We start from the raw sequence: 27,715 nt of genomic DNA, 5'->3' as shown, positions 1-27,715 counted from the left end.
GTCTCGTTCCTCCGGTGCCTTGTGTGCTTGTACCTGGTGATCCTCCACCTCCGCCCCCTGCACCTGACCCTCCACTCATAGGTCCTCCAGAGAAGGTTGCTGACCCCGAACCGAACAAATTGCCTCCTATACGGTACCCTTGTGCTCCCCCGGCACCTTCGGTCATACCGTCACCTTCAGTCGTCTCCCTTTGGTTGGTTGTCTCCCTCCGGTTGTCCTCCGAAATGGACAAGTTCTTTAGTAGGTCTCTGGTAGCGTCGATCAAGTTTAGACTTCGCCTTGTTTGTTCCACCAACTCTTCGTGACTTCTTACCCTACGGTGGTATTCTGGCGAACTGTAGAGTTCTCCTTCGGCACCCTCTGTGACTCCTCCTAGGTTCCCTTCGGGCAACCCTACGACAGTGTAGAGAGTGTAATTCTCTCCGTCTATCTTTACCTTCACAACCTCCGTGACACCTCCTGGGTTCTCTTCGAGCAACCCCTCGGTCGGTCGTCCTTCGGCAAGCTACCTTAGCCTACGCCTTTGTTCTATCTATTGTCTGAGATTCAACGCTCTTTGTGCCACTTCCTGTTCATCACTTTGTATCTTTTTATTTTTGTCCTTATTTAGTATATTGGGCATAAATCATTTCCGTACATAGCAAGCACACACCATGTACACAAAACAAAAAACTTTTATTATTTTCCCTTTCAGCCACAATTTATGTCAACATTGTGCCGGGATTATTACAGTATTGCTTTATTCCTCGTGGAGGTTCAGGGTTCACTTTCCCCTTCGCCTCTTGCCATCACGCTATGCTTCCCAACGACGATTGTTTTCTCCGTACTGTCGAAGGACCTGTCGGCGTCGCTCCTCACAGGCAATCTCCTCCAGGCGGGTTCGTTGTGCCAATGATGCCTGTGCAAGCAACAGGGGGAGGTGGTTCATCAACAGATTCACTGCGGGGCTAACTTCCAGTGCGTTCCACACGGCACTTGTTGGGACTTCAGCATCCGTGGCCTCTCTTGGGACATAGGTCTCAATGGCTGCCTGAAGAAGGATTGAGAATTCCCTCGTTGCAATGTCTTCTCCGTCGTAGAGCTCCGTTTGTGCGTCGTCGGCCTCTGGGTTGATCTCACCAACAAGTAGGCCCATCGTGTCCGTACGCCATCCGCTCCTCCCTTTCCCGAGTATGTCTAGGCAACGGCGCCAGATGTTTACCCCGTGGGGTGTGTTATTAATATTGCATATCAACAGTCAGATGATAACCATAGGATAGAATAGTAACCAGAAACTCAGAGAAGTGCTTTCATTAATGCCAAAATGTCTAGTACAATAATCATTCTCTGCATCAGTGTCCCCAACAACAAGTACAAGAGCATATATAAAGACACGGTCGAGAGTTGCGGTTACCACCCGTGGGGAACCGTCGTGCATCGGACAACTACGCTCGACGACACTAACATACTTAACCAACGTAGCTTAACAAGTAGTACAAAGCCCATTTTACAACCAACAGGCTCATTGGCATTTGTTTTATCCTCTATCTGCTTCCCTCGTGAAGGGTCAGGCCCTTCCTGTAAAAAGTGGCGCGGGGGGGCTTATGTTCATGGTTGGACGAAAAAGCACTTGATGATGCTCTCCCTCTCCCGTTTGTAATGAGTTAAGCATCTGTTCTTCAAAAAGTTCATTACTCTATAAACTATTCAACTCTTCTCTTTCTTTACTTAAAGATATAAAGTTGTTTAAATGTTAGTTATTTTTCGTTTCTACTGAAATGGTTAGTTAGTTGAAGTTAAAGTTAGTTATTAACAGTTTCAATTTCAGCTGAACTTGAATGAAATGAATTTCTTTTCTTTAAAATTTGTAAAAGAGAATAAATTTTCCCATTCTAGAATTTTTGGTTGCTACACCATCTGCCAATGCTCTCAACACTACCTTCCCATCCAACATGAACTCCAATTCCATTCTCTAGAAGTCCTAACTATACCTCTCGAGTGAATGTAACCACTGAACCTCTAGAGCCACATCAATATAACCAATCCCTATGTAGAAGTCATTTGTACTTGTATAGAATTCTCAACTGTGAAATCTTCTTTGTGCAATTCATTTTGAATCCATTTGCTACCATGACACTGAAACCAGGAAAATCCTCAACCTATAATCCCCTTTTTGCTACAAGACCTTCGTTAATAAATTATGCATTGCCCCACAAGAACCAAGTAGCTTGTTGCCCCTACAGAACTCCTCTAACTTTGAAAGGGTGGTACTTAGGAACCCCCAATAAGGTAGCATTAATGCCATGTGTTGCATCTCCTGAAGAACTATGGTCATAATCTATTTGTTGTACCTTAGGTTCACTCTTGTAACCGATATTTGTTACATTCTCCTCAATGTCAAAAGTGACCTCAATATAATGTGCTTTCTCGAGGCACTTGTGACCAGGACCCCATGGTTCCATGCAAGAGAAACATATTTTCTTCCTGCATAAATCATTCCCCATTTCAAAATCCAACTTAGGTGGAGTGGTCTTAGGCTGATTAAAAGTCCTTTTGAATGGTTTATTATTCTTAAAACTCTTCTTTTGATGCTACTGACTAGGATGTGTAGTCTCAAGATTGAGTGCCATCTGAATAGCGCTCTGCAATGTATTAGGCTTAAAAGCCTTCACCAGCCCTCTCAAATTATGATTCAAGCCTTCTATGAACAGCATTACTACTCCCCCTTGGACATATCTGGAACCATAACTGCCACTTTCAGAAACTTGTTAATGTAACTATCCACATCGCCATGTTGTCTGATCAAAACCAACTCACAAAAATACACTTCCTATCAGATATAGCAATGAATTTGCTCCTAAACTCCTCATGGGACTGAATTAGTGCATGATTTTGTGTCACCAACCCATGATGACACCAACCATATGCTGCAACCTCCAAATGTAATGTTGCAAACTTAATTGCTTATGCATTGGTTTAAGATTAAGGAAAGTATCCAATTTGTGCATCCAAGCACATGCTTTGCTTTTTCCACTACCATCAAAATTAGGAAGAGTGAGTTCACTCAAAGCATGTCGATATTCCCTAGATCGGCCACACGACCTTTGTTTCTATTGTGTCCTCCTCCTGTCCTTATGTCAGTTCATCTGTTGGTTAGTGTTATTTCATTTCTGATTGCATGAGGATGTGAATTATACTCATCAAAAAATGCCACAACCTCATCAACCAAGGGCTGCTCCTCAAGTTGTACCGGTTCCCCTTCATTTCTAGGTGCAAATGTGGTCTGGAAAAGTCTAATAGAAACTCCTTTACTGGCACATCTCAGGATGTCATTACCTTCATTACTACCTTCCCCTATAGTATTCTGACTTATCGTGAGATCATTCATGTTCTGAGACATCTGACCAATAGTTGTCTGCATCATTTGCTACAGTCCTCTTGCTAGATCATTTAGTATATTTTGAACACTGTCCTAGTCCATTCCTCTTCCAGTCCTATCCCGAGGACTCTCACTACCTGAACCCACCATTGTTTCAACTCCCTGTGCAACTCTAAGTGACTGACTTGCTTCTAATACTGCTGAAAAGGTATCCCCTTTACAATATGAACTTGCAAACTCAAATTGTCTGTGTCTTTGTTCTCTTTAGTAGTACCATTTAGCTCTATCACTAGTGTTCATTAACACTCTTCAGGCTGGCAGGATTATGGCTTTGATACCACTATAAGAACCTTTTCAAGTACGACACTGAATTTACTCTTAAGAATGATTGTTTTGCAGTTATTAAATTTGAAGTTCATAGGTTTATCTTAACTGTTGTTTGGTATGTTTTCCATTGAAATTGCATTGATAAATTCCATGCATATGGATAAGAAATAATGCAGCACGAATCATCAATAAATACCAGATATAAAGTAACCATCTCTAACCTTTATTGCAGATTGAAGCAAAGACGAGACACAGAGACAATATTCTGGTCTTCCATAAATCGTTTTCTCCAAGCATAGAATTGAAAGTGACTAGCCTTAATATTGTAGAACAAATTGACCAATGCAAATAAGAGCCACACAACAATAAGAGATTTCCTTCAGAAAATGCACTCGATTTGGCCAAGGAAGAGTACGCCAATATGTATAACTTCCACGTCAAATAGAGGGAGCTTGTGCATCCAAGAAGAATCCCAAGCTTGCAAATAATTATCCACACCACCCCAAGATATGATACAGCCAACATGGTTACCTCCAATGCCAATATGATTGTAACTAAATACCCTTTCAAATCTTCAAAATACTTTATTTGCCCAAGTGCGTTCAAAGGAGAGTAGCACCAATATTCAAATGCAACCATGCTACCAACATAATATTTTATTACTTGTTCTGACACCCAGCAATATAAGAATTTCCACACCCAGTAAGTCACAAACTTATCATTTCAATCCTCAAATATAATCACATAATGATAATCGACCAGTTCTCACAATAACAACTCTAGGTAAGATATCCATAATAACCCTTCTAATCAACCAAGACTCCTACAAATTTGTCTCCAATGTAAACTTCACAAATTTCATAAAATAAATCTAACTATGGATTTAGAAGTAAATCCAACAAAGAAGTGAGATTGGGTTTCAGTCCAATCCACTGAGAAATCCCAAGGGTTTTCATCCTTAGGGTTCCTCAACCTGCAAGACAAGCTCACCAAAAATGCTTCCAATAATAAATTTTCTGAATCATTTCTCATTTCCAATCCACCACCTTTTGCAATCCACCACCTTCTTAAAAATTAATCAAATATTAAACTTTAATAGTGACTATTAAATATTATATTAATTATTTTCATAAAGTCACTTTAAAAATTAATTAATTAAATAATTGAATGTACAAAAAGAATTAAAGACAAATTAATATTTTAATTAATTTCTAGGCAGATTATTCGAGAAGTAGGAACATTATACTAGTACAAGAAATTGATTTACCAAACGGAAGAAAGTTGTAAAGAAGAACTAAAGAAGAAACCTGAAACTAGAGAAAATGAGCAAGGAAATCCAAGGACTCCATCAAAGGCACCACCTAAGACACCATCTAGATTTGTTTAAAAGAACCATCCTAAAGATTTGATTATTGGACACAAAGGCACAAGAATTCAAACAAGAAGACTTGCCAATACAACTGAACATGCAAATCTGTGTTTGCTTTCCAAAGTTGAACCAAAGAACTTTTCAGAAGCAATTGAAGACATGCATTGGATCAAGGCTATGTTAAAAGAATTGGATCAAATAGAGAAAAATGAAACTTGAAAGATTGTCCCAAGAGCTGAAGGACAAAAACATCAATGGAACCAAATGGGTTTTCAAAACAAGCTAAATGAAGATGTGGAAGTCACAAGGAACAAGGCGAACCTTGTGTGCAAAGGCTATGCATGAGTCAAAGGAATAGACTTAAAAGAAACATTTGCTCCTATTGCACAATTAGAGGCTATTAGAATGTTCTTGTCTCTTGCAAGTTTCAAAAATTTCAATGTTTATCTGATGGATGACAAATCAGCTTTTCTAAATGGAAATCTGGAAGAAGTGTGTTCTAAACAACTTGAAAGGTTCATCCTATCAGAGAATAAGGATTATATTTGTAAACTGAAGAAGGCTCTTTACGGGCTAAAGCAAGCCCCAAGGGCTTGGTATTCAAGGTTAGACAAGCATATTCAAGGTTAGACAAGTATCTTCAAGAGCAAGGTTTCCAAAGAGGAATTGTGGACAGTAATTTATATATCAAGAATGAATGAGATAATTTGTTGATTGTTGTTGTTTATGTGATGATATCATTTTTGGAGGAGGCCGTGAGGGAATGTGCCAAGACTTTTCTTCTAACATGCAGAAGGATTTGAGATGTCATTGCTTGATGAGTTATCTTTCTTTCTTGGTTTGCAAATCTCTCAAACAGATAAAGGGATCTTTATTTCTCAAACCAAGTATGTTAAAGAGATGTTAAAGAAGTTCAGAATGGAAGATCATAATCCAGTAAGTACTCCTATCATTACTGGTTGTAAATTGAACAAGGATGATGAATCTCCTATAGCAAATCAGACTGTATAGATCCATGATTGGAAGTTGGCTATATCTAACAGCTACAAGGGCCGATATTGTGCAAGTAGTTGGTTTGGTAGCACGGTTTCAAGCAGCTCCAAAGGAACCTTGTGTCAATATAGTCAAAAAAATATTAAAATGTCTGAAGGGTACTAAGGATTTCAGATTGTGGTATCCAAGAGGTGAAGACTTCACCCTTAAAGCTTATACAGATGCGAATTGAACAGCCAATGTTAATGATAGGAAGAGCACTAGTGGAGGAGCATTATTTCTCGACAATTGCCTTGTATCTTGGTTAAGCAAGAATCAAGCATTAGTTTCATTATCTACAAGCGTCAATTTTGTTATCTACAGCAAAGGCAAAATATATTGCGGCAGCAGCTTGTTGCACACAGGTTCTATGGATGAAACAAACTTTGAAAAATATATCTGTGATAATACAAGTGCCATCAACATATCAAAGAATCTAGTTATGCACTCAAGGACAAAGCATAGTCCAACTAAGTATCATTTCTTGAGATAGCAAGTAATTGAGCAGCAAGTAAAGTTGGAGTATGTAGCTACAAAGAACCAGATTGCAGATATTTTCACGAAGCCTCTTCCAAAAGAGACTTTTGAGTACTTAAGGGAAAAATTGGGAGTGATGTCACTCCCATCCATTCACTAAGTTCTTAACGAAAGCATGTGTTCAGGGGGAGCTATACATTGTCTTATTCAATTAAGCTCTGATAGCCTTTGCCATTGATGTCCAAGGGGGAGAAATAGAGTAAAGGAAAGCATTTCAATTAGGGGGAGTTGTATGACCCAATTGCTTTCATAAGAAGATTTTGTTTTGCAGGGCTGTCATCAATGACAAAGGGGAAGATTGTTGGAAAATTGTCATTGATGTCAAAGACAGCGGGGCAGAATTTAAAAAAAAAGACAGCGGGGCAAAATAAAATAAATATATAAAACGCATGTGACAACCTACCTCATAGGCCAGCGCAGTTTTGGGGATTTAAGAATGCATTAAACATTATTTAATATGGGACGACCCCCTTGTGAACTGCGCCCTATTTTAAGGGTTGCAATTAATTTAAACTAAAATCCTTGTTTGGGCGCCCATTTTTTGAGAGGCAAAATTTGAATTAAATAAACAAATAATAGCTGCTGGCCAACTTCCTAGGGAGATGCACCCACCCTTGGATAATGTAATTTAAATGATAAAAAAATTATAATGATGTTCGCCGACCTAATTAGAGAGCTGTGATCGTTGGTGAAAAGGCATCTTGGAGGTGTATAAAAGAGAGATGTTTGTGGATCATTTCAACAACCATTCATTGAATATCATTCCTAATTTCAGAGCAGATTTACAGCAGAGAAGTGTGGATTTATGCAAGCAGAATTTATGAGATTAATTAGTCACATGTTTGAGAAGTTTCTATGGTGAAATCATGCTTCATAAATGTATGTTGTGAAGATTTGGAGCAGATATCGTGCAGAATTGTGTGAAGATATAATTCAGATTTGAGAGTAACCATTGAAGATCTTATTGCAGATCTGAGTGGAGGTGTATTGCAGATTTAAGAGCAAAGTCTAAAAGGACATTTTGTAGATGTTGTGAGCAGATTTTGAAGATCATCTAGAGCAGATCCAAAACATTATTATTACTTTGCATTTCGAAGGTTGGTGCCTTCTACTTTGCAATATTGAGAGGTTGAAGACTTTCACTTGAGCTCAGTGTCTCTTACTAAGTTGGTACTCAGTGAAGGGGATTGGTGTCTCTTGTGTGTTGGTGCCTATGAAGATTGTACGAAGTTTCCTATATAAGCAATATTTTGCCATGATTTTCTCCAGCAAGGGTTTCCACATAAAGTCGTGTGTGCATCTTCTGTTCTTAATTGTTAGATCTTTACTTGTGATACTTGCTATGTGATTGCTAAAGTTTAATTAAGTGGAAATTGTTGAATACTGAATCACGCCCCTACTCTCAATATAAGCGTGTTGAGGACGTACAGTATGTTGAGGACATACAGTATTGTGAGGACAGTGTTTGAGAGAGATAGAAGGCTGGAGGAGAGGGGCAAACAATTAGTAGAGAGGGCCCCCCAACTTGGAAAACAAGATCAATAGTTAGTAGAGAGGGCCAAGCAAGTTACTCGAGAAGGAACGAGAGCAAGAGAAGACAAAGAAGCATTTTGATTAAGCCTCCTTACATGGTAAAGGCAACCCAAGAGCAAGAGTTGGTGACCAACCAACATCTTCAGCGACTTCAACAGCAGCACCCTACATCATCCACCCCTACATCCTCAAGACATCCAGGGACGTCCTCTCACCCTCCCCCCTATAAATATTCTCTTAAATTTTGTTATGTTCAACTCCCAACTTTGTCTCTGTCATCTAGAAGCGACTATCTTTTTCGGGGGGCTGAAGTAGTCGACAATAGGACATTGTTACAGTCAACTAAATAAATAATTGTTATGTTTTATATTTGAGATGATAATTTGCCGCCTACTTGTGGGTTGGCATTTGGCAATTACCGACAGTTGGTAGCCTTAACCAACTTGGTACAATATTTATATGTAGTTATTTATAGTCAGGATAGCTCTCCGATATTACTGTGTAATAAAGATATATCTTCTGAATATGTTGCAGTGAATTATATTCCTATGTTTTGTTAATCTATATTTTCATCTACTCTATAATATTGCAGAGTAGAATAAGCGAGTAAACAATGTGTTTTCTTCATACATAGTATATGTACATGTATATTTACACATATGTATATGTACATGTATATTTACACATATATATACATACATGTATATATATACATATATCTGTATATATACAAATACATATGTATACGTATACATATACATATACTGTATACGCTAAGTCACCGCGTTTGAGTTCAAGTTCGAGTTCGAATTCGCCAACAATAAAATTCAGATGAAATTCGACAAGAGGAAAAAATTCGAAAAAAAAAATTCACCATTAAATTCGCTTTATATAAATTTTATTTTTTAGAAAATATAAATAATATATCTAGAAAATGTCAGAATAAACAATATTAAATTTGTTTAATTTAATTTATATATTTTAATTTAAATTTATCAAATTTTAAATATAAATAATTAAAAATTTGAATGAAATAATTTAAAATATTTATTTTTTAATATATTAATGTTAAATTTGACAACTTTTATAATTAATGTTAATATATTAGTTAACATTATTATTATTATTAATTAATAATGTATATTAGATGTTTAATATTAGTTAAAATTATATCGGGCAACAATATTATACTAAAATGCTTTCATTATAGGAGGTCAATCAAATCAGGTTAAATTTAATTTATATATTTTAATTTTAATTTATCAAATTTTAAATATAAATAATTAAAAATTTGAATTAAATATTTTAAAATATTTATTTTTTAATATATTAATGTTAAATCTGACAACTTTTATAATAAATGTTAATATATTAGTTAATATTATTATTATTATTAACTAATAATGTATATTAGATGTTTAATATATCGGGCAACAATATCATACTAAAATGCTTTCATTATAGGAGGTCAATCAAATCAGGCATTTTAGTTAGCATTATATAGTGCATTTTAGTTAACATCATATTGGACAACAACATTATATGGGCAAGATTTTAAGTTTATATCCTTTGTCTCCAACACGGCTTCAAACCCTACCGGCAACCAGGCATACCATCGACCTGTAGCTCTTCCACGGCCCCCATACCTCTCAACGGCAACAGAGAACTGGTCATCTGCCGACGGCCAAAACCTCTACCTGTTATCCAGCGAATTTTAAACGAATTTCAACGAATTTCATACGTTTTTTAAAAGTTCGCCGAATTTCGAACTTGAAGCCGAAAATTCGGCAAACGCGGTGACTTAGCATATACATATTTCCCATAGTGGTGTAATCCTCAACCCCCAACCCATATCCAAACCAGCAACTTAGATAAATACAATACATAACCAAAACAGAAAATTTTCCTTTCAACTATTAGCAGCAAATACATGGAGAGGCACAATGATAATGTAGAAACTAGAAACAACGGTACAATTTTCTGGGTTAAATGGAATCTAACATGAAGCACTACTAAATAGCAAGGTAGTCTGTAGTCTCTACATAAACAAAGTGCCTTCATATATTTCAGATCTGATACCAGTCCTAACTTGGTTAAATATTCAACTGACATCGGGGAAATTGCCTGCTTGGTCTTAAACAATAGCTTCATCAACAGAATGATGGACTACAAAGAGTAACCCTGCAAAACAAATACCAGTTACGCCAATTATACAAGAAACCACTGAAGATGAGGAAAGAAATTTTATACGATGAATATAAATAATTTGGAACCTACACAATATCTGGAACAAATTTTCAAAATAAATTTGCAAATCCCCTTGATGGATATCAAGGGACCTTTCCTTCGTATATTCAAGAGAGAAATATTATTAGCATTCCCCTTTATAGCTTTCAAACACACAAAAGGCTTATCTAGATGGTTATAATATTGATAAACGTAAAAGGCATGCACAGATGGTGACTGAAGACCACATTCTTTACACAAATTCATTAGATCAAAATCCAACAGAAAAACACTTTTTGTCTACTTCCTCTCCCAACTTATTATGCTTATCTGAGTTCAAAATTGTGTATAACCTTTACAAAAATCAAATATATTTTCATATTACAACTTGCGCATTACAATGAGGATGCAAACAAAATCTTTAAGTAAACTCTAAACTAGATTTTTTTTAAATGAAACATTTCCAATACATACCAGCAAGATGTTTGATATCTAAGTTCTTTATACAATTGCACCATCCAATATTCAACGACTCCAAATTGGTGAGTCCTATTGAAAGTAATGAAAATATAATATATTAGCTTCAAACATCAAAGTCTACAACCCAGACTGGAAAATTTCTGCAAAGTGACAAACTCACATCTTCAACATAACTACAGAATTCAAGGCAGCAAGAAACTTAAGTAGCCATCACATAGCATGTGACACTTGTGATCTTGAAAAAGCAAGACTTGCTTTAAAGTAACATTTAATTCTAGCATGCACAGTACCATGACATATTTACACGATCTTTCAGTTCTCAACAACTACTTTTTCAGAATTTTAAATTTATGAGTAATATGGGTGTAATCAAGTAGCTGTATTATGATGCACATAACTATAGGTTACTTTCTAGTAGCTTCTTATATTTTCCTATTAAATGTCAGGTCCACATAATTAGGGGACAAGAAAATTTATACAAATAGAAGGCCTATTTCCTGCCTTGGTGCATTTGAAGGTCACTCCCTCAAAGCAGTTCAGCTATCATTTTCATCATTTTAGTATTCCATCTATTATTTCTCAATTTGGAGTTATTGGTTATTTATTTGATCTCTTCTATTATAAAAAGCCTCAAACATGATGGCCCAATCAACATTGGACACCAAAACACAGAGCAAATTGACTACCTAATGCAAAACAAGATTAAATTGTGGAATAAGCATTATAGATTGGACTTGCAACAAAAGAAGTTCTTTAATAAGGCAAGAATAGAAACTTGAATAATTGATATGTCAAAATTCAAATTTCAAGCAATTCCAATGGATGCTTCCCCAACTTGCCAATCAAATGGAAAATAATACAACAATATATTTTCCCACAAGTGACCATGACGCATTAGTGTTCATAAAAACTACATGTGCGATGCTCAATGTTAAGATACATTTGAGATAAATACAGAAATATAATTACAAATAAAAAATAATTATCTAGTACAACCATAAAGAATAAGACAACATATAATCATTTGTCAGTAGAAATATCATCTTTCAGATTTCCCCATATAGAGCTAATAAAAATTCAAAAAAGCAATGAAGTATGTCTATTGCATCTTGGAACAATCTTGTTGATTCAACTCAAGTACAAAACAGATTGCTGTCTTGGGATTCCCTATGTAGCATCCCTTGTTTAAGGCATATTAGATAACTCTGATATTTAAGGCATATTCCGAAGGTTCCCTTGTTTATGGCATAGTCCCAAGGTTCAGTTATAAAAAGACCTGTGTTTCACTATTTATCTTTTAGTAAGTGAAACACACATAAATAGCTCTCAAATTTACAAACAACCTTCTGCTAGAAGAAGTAAAGGCTACTAACTTTACTCTTGATGTCAACCTAAAATGCATCTGGAAAGACTATTCAATTTACCACCATGTGAAAGGGAAAGGTGGGTTCACAATTCTAATTTCCAATAAGTGGGGTAACCACATCAAAGGGAATGGCTCTTCCCCCTGTAACAAAGCAGTAAGGGTTGTTCTGGAGAAAGATGGGTTGAGATTTGGTCTGTGCACATTTTATGCTCCTAATGACTATAGGGAGAGGATTGACCAGTGGAAGTGGCTCTACAACCTAGAAGAGATCCCCCTAGATTATAGGGGGAGACTTCAACATGGTTGAGCACAAAGAGGATAAAACTGATGGCCTGAAGATGGAGTTGAAAGGCAACAAGCTTTATTACTGAACTAGAATGAAGTCAAAACCAAACCTTTTTGACCCATTAGAAGTTAAGAAAAAAGATCATAGTGTCATATGGTACAAATGGTGTAACTCCCAACAGGGTAGCAAGAGAATTTACTGCAGTTAGATAGATTTTATGGTAATAAAGATAATTTCAGTTTTGACAAATTTGAGGATGGTTGCAGTATCAAAGTTTACCCCTTACACCCTCTCCAATCACTACCCAATTCAAGCCAATCTGCTCATGAGTAATCATAATCAGGATAATGCTCAGATTAGGAACAATAATTTCATTCTAGAATCTAAACACAAAGTCTTCTACAGGATGAAGATTGTAACAATGCTATTTTCATACTTAGGTAGATCAACAAATGGATGTCCAAAGATTAATCTGCAATTGAGAGATGGAATATTAACATTAGTGGATGGAAGAAACTCTTTCAAACAATTGGAAAAAAAAGAGCAATGGATAGCAGAAGAATAGAAGATAAACTGAATGATCAGCTTCTAAGTGCAGAACTGAGGTTACAAAATAAATCCCACCAATGTGATGTTAAATGAGGAGCTGGTTATGACTAAAAATGCATTGAGAAAGTTGCAAGCCAAAAAGATCCAAGGTCTCTGAATTAGGTCCAAAATGAATTGGCTCAAAAATGGAGATAAGAGTTCAAATTTTTTCTTTAGGCTTCTAAAGAACAAGGAAATTAAGGAAAGAATTAATAAGTTTCGGGCTGACGATAAAATTGTTCAGAATCAAGAGGGTATTAAAAGCCTCTTCCTCGGTTTTTATAAGAACCTTTCTACCTCAGAAGGTGACAACCCTAGATGTCAAGAGGCTAGAAATATTTGCAAACAACTCATTCCCAATAAGTTTTCCAAAGATGACATCAACAGTCTCAGTAAAGATATCAGTGTGGATGAGATTAAAAAGGCCATCAGTGTGTTGAATAATGATAAATCACTAGGTGCTGATGGATTACCAGTACAGTTTTACAGACAAAACAGTGATTGGATCTGTGTTGATCTGTGGCAAGTTTATAAGGAAGTCATGGATAAGGGCTCTCTGGGCCCTCAAATCAATAAATTGAATGATAAAGGTACTTCCTAAAGGAGATAAATCACTCATCAAGAATTGGCACCCCATCACATTACTAAATGTCTCCTACAGGGTCTTAGCCAAAATACTTGCATTAAGACTTGTTGACATTCTTCCTAAGTTCATTAGCAATACCCAAACCGGGTTCAATAAGGAAGATACATTTTAGAGAATCTCTTCAGGAGTTGGGAAGCCAAATTGGGCCAAATTTTCTAACCAGTAAGCAGCCATGTTCTTGTTAGACTTTGAAAAAGCCTACAACAGACTAGAATGGACCTACTTAATCATGTCTCTAGAAGCATTTGGGTTCCCAGCCAGATTTTGTCATTTTGTTAAAACTCTTATGAATGTTGCAGTGGCACAAATTGATATTAACAGTTCCCTTTTTGAACCTTTTAAACTTGAAAGATCTATTAAGCAAGGTTGCCCACTTGCCCCTAGAAGCATTTGGGTTCCAAGCCAGATTTTGTCATTTTGTTAAAACTCTTATGAATGTTGCAGTAGCACAAATCAATATTAACGGTTCCCTTTTTGAACCTTTTAAACTTGAAAGATCTATTAAGCAAGGTTGCCCCCTTGCCCCTGCATTATTTGTTATTGCTTTTGATGCACTTAACTATCTGCTTAGGATATCTTCAATTTCCCCTAGAGCTAAAGGTATCTCTCTACCAAATAAGGAGGGTGATACAGCTCTCTTTGTTGACTTAAGCAAAGGAAATATGGACTCTCTAATGCAAAAACTCAATCTATTTTGCAAAGCTTCTGCTGCTAAGCTATCTAATGCTAAATCTTTTATGCTTGGGTGGCAAAATTCACCCCCACACTGGTTCACAAAATATGGTTTCCAATGGGGAGGAAACCAATAAGCAAGTGAGATACCTTGGTATCCTCTTTGCTCTTAGCCCTTGCCTGAAGGATATGTGGAATCGAATTGAAGGGAAGATTGATTGCAAGCTTGAGAAATGGAATAAACTATTTCTTTCATTGCCTGGAAGAATTCAGGTGTGTCAAAAAAAATTGTCATCATACAGCTTATATTACTCCTCAGTGTGGTTGTTCAATAGCTACCAGGTGAATGATATTCAGAAGAAGATCAGAAAAATTTTTTGGTCAGATGGTAAAGGTAAAGGCAAACGGCATCCTGTAAAGTGGGAATGGTGCTGCCTTGAAAAGAGTTGAGGTGGGCTAGGGCTGAAAGACCTCAAGATCCAAGGAATTGCCTTAGCTGCCAAATGGATTCTTATGGCTATGGATGGTGAAGAGCCTTGGAAAATTCTCATTAGAAACAATATCAAGTTAGCTGTCCCCAAGCAGGCAAGTCCAAGAGGTTGCTTCCCTTTGATGATTTGTTATTAGGCAGTTTCCCTGTGGTTCCTGCGGGATCCACACTTTTTAAAAGTATTTAGAAGGCCCGGGAGCTTGTTAAAGCCAATATCATGAACAAAAATTTCATAACTGGTAATAACTTGATTCATTCTGGGAGATCTATTTTGTGGAATCTTAGTCATAAGAACAAACCCCTTGCCCCACTCCAAGGATGCTCTGCAAAAAGTTGGGCTTCTAAAGGCATCAGATACTTCAGTGACATTTTTAAAGAGGAGCATTAGGACAGTTTTTAAACTTAATTGATAATTCAAATCTGCAAATATAACTTTTAAAAAAATAAGCAATCCACACATGGAAGAACACAGAAGTTATGTGGAAACCCCTTAAGGGAAAAAACCACGGCTAAATATTGCTTTTATTTATTTCTTACAATCTGTAGGCTTCAACCTACATAAGACAATCGTGAGAACCAACTCACGAGAAGCACCAACTCCCTCTGAGCACCAACTCAGTATGAGGCATCAACCTTTGTCACAAACTGTATTCACTTCAATCATTCCTCTTCATAGATCTGCACTCTGCTCATCACTCACTCAATAAATTTTTAACATACAGCTGTGTGTTTTCATCTTCTTTTTTTAAATCATTAAGGGCATGTTCCCATGCGGCTGCTTAAGCTTATTTTGGCTAGCAGTCGCTGCTCAATATTTTTAGGGATTATTTGTGAAGCAGCTGACCCCATGAATATTTATCTTTGCTGCTTATTTTTAAGCAAAACATCTTAACTTTGTATTAATAGCATTAATACTAATTTGTGCACTTAAAATTTGGAAAAAAAAAAAGAAATAAAATCTTTTAAAAAAAGAGGGAAAGAAAATTGTGGAGCCATGTGGCATTTTTGTTAATAAGCAGCCACTGCTTATTTCCAGCACCCCCCCCTTTTGTTCCATAGCTTATTTCTAATTCCTAAACAATAGCTGCTCCAAAAATAGAGAAAGATTCTAAATTATCCCTTTTTTGACAATTTTTAAGTTGCATGGGAACACTTAACTGCTTAAATTTAAGCAGAAAATAGAGTTAAGCAGCCGCATGGGAACATGGGGTAATATGTTCAATGAATATCTTCACACAAAAAAAACTTCTTTCTAAAATGTGGCGCCAGCATTTTTTTTCTAAACCTATTTTGGAAACAATCTTGATAAGAACAAATCTTTTATTTTGTTTCATTTATGCTCTCAAAGAAAAAACATTCTAAATATGTTCTAGACTTGGGCCCCAGCTTTCACGATAAGATTTGATTTGCTTTTAAATCTCTTTGTAATGTTCTATCTTTAGCGTCCAATCTTGCTTTTTGACAACTCACGCCCAGCTCACCTGATCTTCTTTACTTGCTATTTATAACTGTTTTTCTTATCTTAAACAATCTTAAGGTGGCATCCACTTCCTCAACTCTCTTCTGTTTTTTCTTTAAAATTGCTTTATGACTGCTGTCCTCTTCCTTATCTGGGCACTGATATATCTTTTAAAACTGCTGTTTGTTCGTCAAATAGAAATGCATTACATGCAGATTTATTTCTTTCTAACTCTTATATACAACGGCAAACACTTTCGCATGCAGCGCTTTCTAATACATGTCTTGCAGATTTCAATCACAGTCTCTTGTTTTGCAGGTTTGCAGGTTTTAACACTTGACATCATTTGACACTTGACATCAATGACAATAATCTAACAGTTTTAATCTGGTTTGTCTCAGTGTATATGAACAGAGTTGATTTCGCAACTCCCAAGTATTGGTTGATAATGTTGATCAGCATGAATAGTATATAAACATCTAAGAATGCAATGAATGACCTTTTACAATTTTACAATAACCTGTCATGGATTTTGGAAGCTTATGTACATATATAGCTTTCGCTATGATTTAATCATTTGCCCTAATCAAAATCTGTTAAACATGTCTGTTGCATATTTAAAAAGAAAATCAAAACATCAATTGCTCAACCAATTCAGACAGCCAATGCAAATTAAATCTATGGATACCATATAAAACAAGATCTGATAACCATGGTTCAATTAAAATTATATCCACAACTGTCAAATTTTATCCAAAGAACAAATACAACATTACTCACCTTTTAGATGCACCAGTCCCCCATGAATCTCTGTACATCTCTCCAGATCCAGGCTTTTCAGTTTCACAAGGCCCGCTAAGGCATGCAAGCCAGCTGGAGTTATTGCATTACTTCTTTTAAAACTGAGGGAGGTTAAGTTTGTAAAACCTGAGCAGTTCAAAAAATTAATTTTTGATACAGAAATTCATGACTTACCAGTTAATGCACCCCACTACAAAAAGATTAACATATAAGATGCATATCACTAAGCCACATCAACTACAGTTATTTAAAAAAAACGAACACATTATATGATGGCCACTGAAATATACAAAAAAGGGAGCCGTGACTCAAGCTCTTAGATTGCAAAGCATGAATTTTTTTAATAATTATACATGAAATGGTCGCACAACAAATACTGATATAGAGAACAGATTAGAAATTTTGAATTACAAAGGCAAACCTTGCAAGACCAGAACCATGTTCCCAAATGGAATGGAAAACAGGCATCAGGGTCCTAACCATTTAACATATTCTGAACTCTTGGAACAATAGAAGCAATAAATCAACTGCCACTGATTTCACAGAAATGAGTGTGCATGCCAAAGCATGGTGTATGGAGGAAATTGTAGTGCCTATGTTAATCCTAATATGATAATGAAATATAGACTCCCAAATCTCGATGCAATGTGATTCAGAGTCCAGACAATGTTAACCAGTATGGCAGTATGTCCTCAGCATTTAGAACAATACTAGTTTCAGCCTTCAGGAAAAGCAGAGTACCATTCTAGTAATTTACAAATTATTACCTACATAATAACAAATGAATCAAAGGAAAGCAATTACATAAATACATTTCAATAAATACGTGTTGTTTCATTGACAATCATGAATTATTGACTCAAAAGTATCAATACAAGGCTGTTGTGCAACATTATAATGTAAATCAATCAATATAATGCATGTAGCAGTTCAGAAAATAGAATCTGCCAGGACAATTCTAGTTTCTGGTAGAGCAGAAAGTACCATTCTGATAATTACAAGTTATTGCTGAGAGAAAATGAACCAAAAGAAAACTATTGCATGATCAGCAATTAAGAAAGACAACACAAATGATTGTAGAGGATCAGAAAAAATGATGTTTATATCAAACCATAAAGTTCATCAAGGTCTAAAAATAAGGTACATCACAAATATGGGAAACATTCCCAACAAATATTTGTATCATTCTCTACAATGAAAAAAAAAAAGTAAATTCAAAAAGTCTTTTTCTGGTTGACCTTCAACAGGAAAGAGCATGGATTGTAAAGTGATTGGTTAAAAATATGAAGAAAAATGATGGAAAATACCTGCCACATATCCTAGACCAACATCAGAAATGTAGTCACAATAATTGAAGTTCAGCAACTGCAAATTTAGACAATCTCGTAAGCGAACAAGCCCTGAATCTGTCACAGCTGAACCAGTGATATCAACTGCCAAAAGAGATGGCCCTTGGGTAGCAAGAATTTCAAGCCAAGAATCTTCCACATTTGGATAGAATCCCAGAAAAACATCCTTTCAAAAAAACAAAGTAATAACAATAATTAGATCATTTGCTATAACATACCATCCCTTGCTAAAAGCTTCTATATCTCTAACTACCAATGCTGATATAGCAATTATGTCAGTTCGCAAAAAAAATACCTGAAGAGCACAATCGCGAAAAGCTTGGAGTGATTCTCTTTTGAGAACTTGTGTGTGGACTAACTCATTGAAAATTTGTTGGCTTAGATCTCTCGGTAGCATTGCAAAGGATTCATACCTGTCAATTGTCTGTGTTGAAAAACAAATCAGATGGCATTCCATCATTTTTAGCAGAGCCATCCCCATTTGGAACTTTCCTTATTGTTTATTCAATAAAGCAAACAAACCCATTCCTACCTCACAAATTTTTTGAACAGAGAGCTCCATAAGAGAAGGAAGTTTTGCACTTCCCTTGCTTATGTCTCCTGGAACACGAAAAGGTGGGTTCACTGGCCATCGAAGGCTGATACTTCTACTAGACCTCCCTGATCCTCCTCTCTGGAGATCTTCTGCACTGTCTGGTTGGTCTCTTTTCCTTGAACAAGCTCCACCCATATTCTCTTGAAACAAAATTAGTTTTCCACACCACAAAGGCTACCAAAAATCCATGCTTCTGGATTTGATGCAAAAGTATATCTAATCAACCCAATTGGCAACTACATTACCATTTTAGGTAAGTGCAGGAATTATCCATCATTATAAGAAACTTTAGTTGATCCCTGCCTGCAACAAACATTGAGTCATTAATGTTGATGAAATACCCAAAGACATCTGGTCAAAATATATAGGCCTAAGATTTTACTTTTTTAATTACAATAAATAATGTCAAACACCAATCAAATTTACCACTCTACACCTCAGCAATCATCCGAATGACACATACCCTGATTGGAAGCTGTCTAAGATTTCACCAGACAAAATAAGGTGAACATTAAGCTTGCCCTGTTGCTATTATGCATTATAAATTAGTAATTACAATATCGAAATCCCAGATCCTGAATTTTATATAGGTTGATTGCCTTGATCATTCATTGCTAGTGATACATCAAATTCCTATTATACGTCTTATGTAAGTTGACCTAAATACAAGTTAATGTACAATCCTTCAAGCGCATATGCTTTCCCCAGCATCCAACTCATTTTAAATCCTTAAGAACACAACACACTTTTCTATGTCTTCTTCTAAGTAAGTTTAGTATTTAGAGTCCAAGGATTCCTTCCTATGTCAGTTTACCATGTTTAGATCTCTACCGCTGAGGCAAGATTAAGTGTTACATTTCTTATTGTTGACTTCAAACACAGAAATTTGAATTTTGAGCTACTAAACAATTAGAAGCATGTAATATTACTACACAGATGAATTAACTAAGGCTGCTAAGCGATTAGGAACATGCAATATCAGTACCAGGCTTATTTCCTAAGCATGTTATTCACCTGTCTATAGCTTCAAGAATCTGAATTCTCTGTATCATGATCTCCTCCCAAGTAGACAATATTCAGTATTGAATATTCTATTATAACTATTGTACCCAAAGCAGACCATTATTTTCTATCAACTGCAGAATATAGCCCCTGGAAGCTTTCTTATGAAAAAGATATGTATTTAACGTATGCCACCATCAGACCATCTACATACAAATGACAAATCTCTATGGTTATACCCATTTATGATGCAGTTAGTGTTAAGGTTCTAGTAGATCATGTTGGGTCTCTACATTGTACTTCACAAAGATAAAAGTACTTTCCAGTGTATTGAAAATCTCAACATAGTTTCAACATAATGATCTTTAGTAGCACATCTCCTTAGCAATGTCTCTTTAGATGCCCCATTTGCTATGAGGTCCAAGGGAGATACTACTACCTCTACAAGGGCTCAAGCAACACCCTCTACTTTCTTTAGATATCCAGACCAGCATTGTTTATCCCTACGAGAGGTTGTCACCATTCAGCACAAATCCTTCCAAGGAATTTCTAAGGATCGTAGAGCCCCCAGGTTGATCAACTTCTCCCAGCCCATCCATGAGACAACAAATACTGCTGCTACATACACAGACACAGATAGACCTTTAAGACAACATTTCTCACAACTTCTACCCCAACATGTTCCTCCTAAATAATGTCGTTCTGCTGCTTCTCGACAATGCGGTTCATCTCCTTCACAATGACATAGATCTGCTCCTCTTCAGTCCTCCCCCCAGCCACAGGGACAGACACATATTACAAGCTTCTTCGCTACTATGGGGTTTACCTTGACATTGAATGTAGGTGTGATTCTAGAGGGAGTACCTTGCTTCCTCGTAGAATCCCTCAGCCTCCCAACATTAGGCGCTCCCCAATGACCACTACATTTGTTCTTGTTCCCCCCACTTGGATATTTGTATTGGTTCTTGACCACATGTGTTGGTGCTCCACAACAATATTGTCTTTTTGTTTTTGGTTCTTCCCCTCTGTGGGCCTCTCTAGATTTCTCTTCCTAAAACTTTCTATTCGATCTCATGTACCCTCAAGTCCACTTGACCCACTTTTGGTCATCCATGGGCATCAATATGATTTCTTTCTTTCTACCTTTGACCAATATTATTACTGTAATCTAATCTAAAACAAAATAAAGTCAGTTAAATTAGTACAGGAAAAGATAGAATACTTCAATATATAGAGCAAAATGGATTAGTTTTATCCAACTTACAGAAAATTTGCACAGCATATCAACAGAATTTTCTCCTATTGATAAAGAGTATTCAGAAAACATGTGTATGTCCTTAAAGCAACAGAGAGACAACAGTCAAAGTACAATCATTATTATAGACTTCTATTATGCCTAATTTCTTTGTACCCACTCCTATGAAGTTTCAAATAAAAAGAGTGTTTGTGCCTAAAAGCCTAACTATCGTATAAAAATTAGAATACATAAATTTTCAATGAAAAGTCAGAGTGTTTGGCAGTCCAGCAGTAAACACAACTTCATCTTCCAAATTCTACTTCCAGTATATACAATTATCAGTCTAATATGATGTTTTTGGGGCTCCTACAACTGTGAGGTGTGAAGCACCAATACAACAAACCATAAAAACAGGAACTTGAGAATCGCTCAATGATTACAAAGATTCTAAAACCCAACTGTCAGGCATTATACATATACATGTATCAACCAAAAGTAAAAAAATCCTACTCATTTTCTTCAGACTTTCAGTCTTACAATGAATTAAGACAAGTACCATATGAATACTACAAAACCAAACACAAACAGAGATGTAAGAATTTCATAACAATCCTCAACTCTCTTCCAAATAAAGTTAACTACACTTTATAGAATCCTTGGTGAAAAAGAAATTAAATTTGTTCTTAGGTTAAATCTAGGAATGACTTCTTACTTCTGCATGTAGTTGTATATGTGCTATAAATTCTTCTACCTCCGCACTCTTCTTTCCTTTTTTAATGAAATCCCTCAACTCCAATACATTCCTTGGACTACTGCCATATGCGTGGCTTCCCTGTGCTCCAGTTTATTAAATTATTGTATGCAAAATTTAACTGCATGAAAACCATGTCCCAATTTCCTTACTTTTCTCCAACCAAACACCTCAACAAGTTACCTAAAATGATGTTTACAACTTTATCTATCATTCAGTTTGTGGGCAATATGCCAAACTAAATTTCAAATTTGTCTTCGTCTCCTTAGGATTTACTATTAATATGAAGGAATATTTTGATTATTCTGACTTCTAAAAAATTATATTGAGCATCGGCAAATAAATTTGCAAAAACTTGCCTATTGTTAAATCTTATTTTTGAAAATCCACAATAAACACCTTGCATATCTTAAAGCATTCCCACCCTGGATGCAGTGTCTAGAAATTAAATTTCCCATATTTCATTCACATTTTATGGACTATTAGTTGGCATATAAGTACTGCATAGCCAAATGCAAGCATCACCCCTCACATATATCACTTAAAAATGAAAAATTTATATTTGTCTTGTTCATATGGCCTGTGCTGAATAAAGGCACAGAATCAGTATGCAACCCAATTCAAGAAAATATTCTGAACATTGTCGAAGTCTCCATGTATCTGTTCACATTGCTCTATTAAAAGGCACAAAAGTAATACACTGCCAATAGAAGAAAAAAATGCAAGCACCACCACTTAACCGATATCTATCTAAAAATAAAAAATTTCCACCCATTTGATTCACATTCTCCAGATTATTATGGGGCGCTGTGGTGCTAAACAGCCAATAAATTACAATGGGCTGCAATGTGTTCATAATTTCCATGTTATGAGGTATAAGAGACCAACAGTAATAGAAAACTATACAACCAAAATCAAGCAATACATATATTGCTAAGTTTAATCAAAATCCACCTGTTTGTTTCCACTTTTTGTGTAATGAAAAGATAGTAATGTAATAAACAGCCAAATGCAAGCAAAAAAATGTGGTAACATGAAAAGACATCTATCAATCTAAAAAGAACATTCCCTAAAACAAAGTCAAGTATTTCAATGCAAGAAGCCAATAGAATACATTGTCTACATGATTGAATTTTGTTTATGCCTCTGCTCTGCTAGGATTCAGATAATGAATCATTGGCATGTCTAGGTTTGTTTCAAGAATCTTTCAGACTATATCTAGTCTCTTGGATCATCTTTATTTGTTATTCAAGTTTAAAAACTGCAAGGAGGCAAGTACGGTGAGAAAAAGCAACGTTAAACTGGTACATATCCCAAAAAGCAAGTATCGCACCTTTTTGAACCAGAAAAACATGCATACATAGGTAAAAATAAGGATGTTGTCTGCATATGCACCAAAAACATGCATACATCAAAAAAGCAAGGATCTTGCTTTCTTCTAGGAGGATGCAGCACAGATTCATGATGCATGTGCTGTAACTTCTCCCTTTATTATCTTAAAATTACAGTGTCTCCAAAATACAATGCAAAAAGAAATGAAAAAAAACCATTAAATTTACTTTCAAAGAGATCCACCAAACTCGTGCAAAAAGAAATGGAAGATGGCCTGTGGCTTTACAAAAATTGGTTTAAAGAGAATTTACATAAAGTTCATATTTTCTGTACTACAGGTATGAACAAAAAGAACTACACAGCCATATTCATGTGAAAAATGCAAGATTCTAATTTAGTTGGATAAACTCCTGCAGCTATATGCATCTCGGTATAAAATGGAAATTTCCACACTAATTGTTCACATTTTCCATGTTACTATGACGAAAAGATGTTCTACATTGCCAAATTCACGGCACAAATGGAAAATTCTACACTAATTGTTCACATTTTTTATGTTACTCCGAGGAATAGGTGTTCTACACAGCCAAATTCAAGGAAAAATGCAATAGCATGTCAACAACAATTCAAATTATTTGACAATTCAAAAGGCAGAAAAGCTTCAAAACTGAATTAATTAAAAAAAAATGCTCAAGATGTTAACTCTTGGCTTGATATTTCAATCGACACAAATGGGATTGAGAAAATGCACAGCATGGCAACTACTGCAGATCCACTGTTTGCAGAAACCTTTAATGACACAAATGCAAATTAATGTGCCAAAGTGTGCGTATAAAATACATACTCCAATGACAACGCTTGGCTTAATAGCATCAGCTCCTCCAAAATGGATGGAGAAAAGTACCAGACTTAACCTGATTATTACCAGCATTCACACAGAAAAAAGGAACCTTACAACACCAATCCTTGAGATAATAATGCCAATCTCGAGAAAAAGAATTTCAAAGCCTAAGATACACTGTGTAGTTAAATTCAAAATAAATTGCAAGCATCAACATTCTCATACTTCCATCTGTAACTGAAAATTTCTGACCATTTTGTTTACAAGAAACTAAAATACTAAACAACAAAGTTCAAGCATATAATGCGAGCATGGTCACTCTACCTATATCCATCAAAACATAAAAAAATTCCACAAGTTTAACGTACACTCTCTGCATTGAAAGACACACAAGCGCTGTTACCATTTTTAAGAATGTTTTGCAAGTATCGCCACTCTACATATATCCACCCACATTGTTCTCATTTTCGGGGTTAGTAGGAGATACAAAAGCACTACACAATCAAATTCAAGAAAAAAGTATGCAAGACTACTTATATCAATATCTTAAATAACAATTTCTATTAGTATACAATCTGTATGTTGTTCATATTTTCATTGTAATAATGATGTATAGCATAAGTACACAACGGAATTCAAGCAATATACAAATATCAAACTTCTAAAAATATTGTCACCTCTTTCATTCACATTTCTGAGGTATAGTGTAATACTAATTTCTGCACACTGCAGAGACGAATTCAACTTTTAAAAGATGAACTAAATACACATGTAGTACAGCAAATATGCATACATTAATAATAGTAGGAAAATATTTCCAACAATTTGCTCACATTTTCCATGTCATTCCAAGGCACAGATTTAGTACGAAGCAAAACTCAAGCAAAAACATGCAACATACTGATACAGTAACAACGCTGACGAGATATTCATCTAAAAAGAAATTCCCCTAAAATTTGTTCACATTTTCTATGTAACTATGAGGAACCAAAGCACGACACAACAACAGTTAAGTGGCCTATGCGCATCAGACTCTTAAACCAAATTCCATCCAATTTGTTGACATTTTGTGTTATTACGAGGATTGGACATCTTACAAACGTAAATTCACGAAATACGCATGCATCGGGCTTATATTGAAAAGTTCCACCTGCTTTGTTTGGAGTTTTCTCTGTTATTAATATCAGACTGATATTAAAGAAATTCCGCATGGTTCCTCCGCATTCCTTATATTATTACGACATAAACAACTAACGCCTGCTTTGTTCACTTGTCACCATGTACCAAAGTATTATTCAGCCAAATTCAAGCAATTGGCTCCAGGAGACAGATATTGTACTACGAATGTACATATTTCGGTTCCAAAAGAAATTTCCATGCGTTTTTCATATTACTACGATGAACAAAAATACTAGGCAGCCAAATTCTAGATATCATCCTTGAAAAGAAATGCTTTCGCCTGTGTTGTTCAACTTCTCCGCGTAGTTACGCGAAACAATTGTTATCCACGCGGCAGAGTCGAATTCCAGCAAGAAAATGCCAGAATCGAAGCCAACGGCAGCTATAGATACATCTGTCTTGGATATAAATATGTCTCCTACATTCTGCGCCGCTTTTTGTGTTATAATGTAAGAACAAAAACAATACGCTAAGAAGTTCAAGAAGAACAGACAAGACTTGGATAAAGTACTGCTGCCATACATATATCGGTCCAAAACGAAACTTTCAGAGTTATCTCTTCAAATTTTCCATGTTATAATGAAAAACAGAGCACTATACAGCCAAATTGAAGCAAAAATGCAACAAAACTTCTCAAATCTTAAGACAATAAAGACCAAGAATCAAGCCACTATTTATATCTAGGATAAGCACAAAATAAGTTCAAAAGCAGAATCATCATTTATCCAGGCTTCCATATTTACTTCAAAATACTCACCAAAAACACAAACTATTTACCAAGAAATGCTCCCAACGCTAACCCTTGCATAGAAATCAACACGAATTAACAACTACTACCTCAAGCTCATTGTCATCAGATTCAAAATACAGCCAATTGATGGAAAAAAACAAAGCAGAATATAATCTCACAATCCCAACTAACCCTTGGCATAATAACGTCAATTCACAGAAAACGAAAGATGACAAGGGTTTAGTACACAAATACTCGTTATATCGACGACTCACATGTTGAAAGCTCTGAAATTTTAGAAACAAGATAATTCTTTCTGATTAGAATTCCTTCCGCTCCTGCTCTCCTGAGCCGAAAGGCAAACCAGAAGAGAATGATATGTACTGGATATAATTATACTAGGTAGCAGGCAGGCAGGTGGTTTCTCTTTAAGCCGAGCCAGCAGGTTTAGGTTCGGCTACCGAGACACAGGTTTGGGCGAGGTCTCAAGTCGTTTTCCACCGACTTGGAACGGAAATGCGGGTCCAGTCAGCAGTGAGCTTGAATTCCACGTAGACTTGTAGAATCTAACCCCGCCGCTCTAAGAGTTGCATGGGTCCCACTTGAGTTGCGTAGGCGTGAGACTTGGGTAAAGGATAAGGCACTCCGCTCACGGTGGGCCCCACACTTGAGTATAGCTAATCGTTTTCTTAAACCGTTTTCTAATTTATTTGTTAGATAATCTTCACTGGGATCACCTAACTATTGTATTGTATTTAATACTATTCGTCGTCTCGAGTACGGTGGATTGGTTTTATCGATACATGAGATTATCATTTATCATGTACGTTTAATTTGAGTTTAATTAGACGTGGCGTGTGTATCTTATTTCTTTGTTTTTCGTAAAAAAATATATTGTAGAGCAATGGGACTTGAACTCAATGTTTTTTTAATTTTATTTTATTTTGGAACGAACCGAATCCTTTGGTACTTTGATATTATCTAATATTATCTATAAGCGCTGATAGCTGAGTTTTGTTTTTTTTTTTAATTTGGAATAAGAAGAGTTACAAAATGGGACAAGGCTGATCAGGAAATCAGCATTATAAACAACTGTTCAAATGCACCTACATAGTCTTATATAGTACTACTTGATAATATTAGCGCTGATAGCTGAGTTTTTTTGTTTTTTTTAATTTGGAATAAGAAGAGTTACAAAATGGGACAAGGCTGATCAGGAAATCAGCATTATAAACAACTGTTCAAATGCACCTACATAGTCTTATATAATGCTACTTTAAGATTGGTTTTTCACAAGGCTACATTGGAAATTATCTAATTCAAGGGAGGTAGGAAAAAATTTAACATGGGACAATGAGACTTGTTATATTTGATTTCTATAATGTCATTAAAGGAAGAAAAAAAATTAACTTATATAAGATTATATTTGATTTTCATAATATCATTTTTTTATCAAGAGGATGATGAGCTCTTCCAATTTCTAGTCAATCTTTTAGTTGAATAGATTGTACCAAGAACTAACTCTCAAG

The 27,715-nt window shown here is 35.8% G+C and overlaps 1 protein-coding gene across 6 annotated transcripts in view; it reads right to left on the bottom strand.

Moving 5' to 3' along the window:
• The window catches only part of LOC131039590 (uncharacterized), a 129,212-nt gene extending 102,588 nt beyond the window's left edge, over positions 1-26,624 (bottom strand). Inside the window, exons 1-6 of one of the 6 annotated variants that reach the window (XM_057972380.2) lie at positions 26,462-26,624; positions 19,052-19,417; positions 18,815-18,943; positions 18,478-18,685; positions 17,150-17,296; positions 10,857-10,931 (exon numbers count right to left, since the gene is read on the bottom strand). In XM_057972380.2, coding sequence (XP_057828363.2) covers positions 10,857-10,931; positions 17,150-17,296; positions 18,478-18,685; positions 18,815-18,943; positions 19,052-19,249 — 757 coding nt within the window. In that variant the 5' untranslated portion in view covers positions 19,250-19,417; positions 26,462-26,624. Of the gene's footprint in view, positions 1-10,856; positions 10,932-17,149; positions 17,297-18,477; positions 18,686-18,814; positions 18,944-19,051; positions 19,418-26,213; positions 26,232-26,441 lie in introns of those variants that run through there. The other 5 variants (XM_057972377.2, XM_057972376.2, XM_057972378.2 and 2 more) reach the window with 5 other exon arrangements.
• Positions 26,625-27,715: the final 1,091 nt, after the last annotated feature.

Source organism: Cryptomeria japonica, chromosome 5 (genome assembly GCF_030272615.1).
Source record: "Cryptomeria japonica chromosome 5, Sugi_1.0, whole genome shotgun sequence".
NCBI classification, from domain to species: domain Eukaryota; kingdom Viridiplantae; phylum Streptophyta; class Pinopsida; order Cupressales; family Cupressaceae; genus Cryptomeria; species Cryptomeria japonica.
Note: the sequence above shows the minus strand (reverse complement) of the source record. Positions and strands in the feature narration are given on the sequence as shown.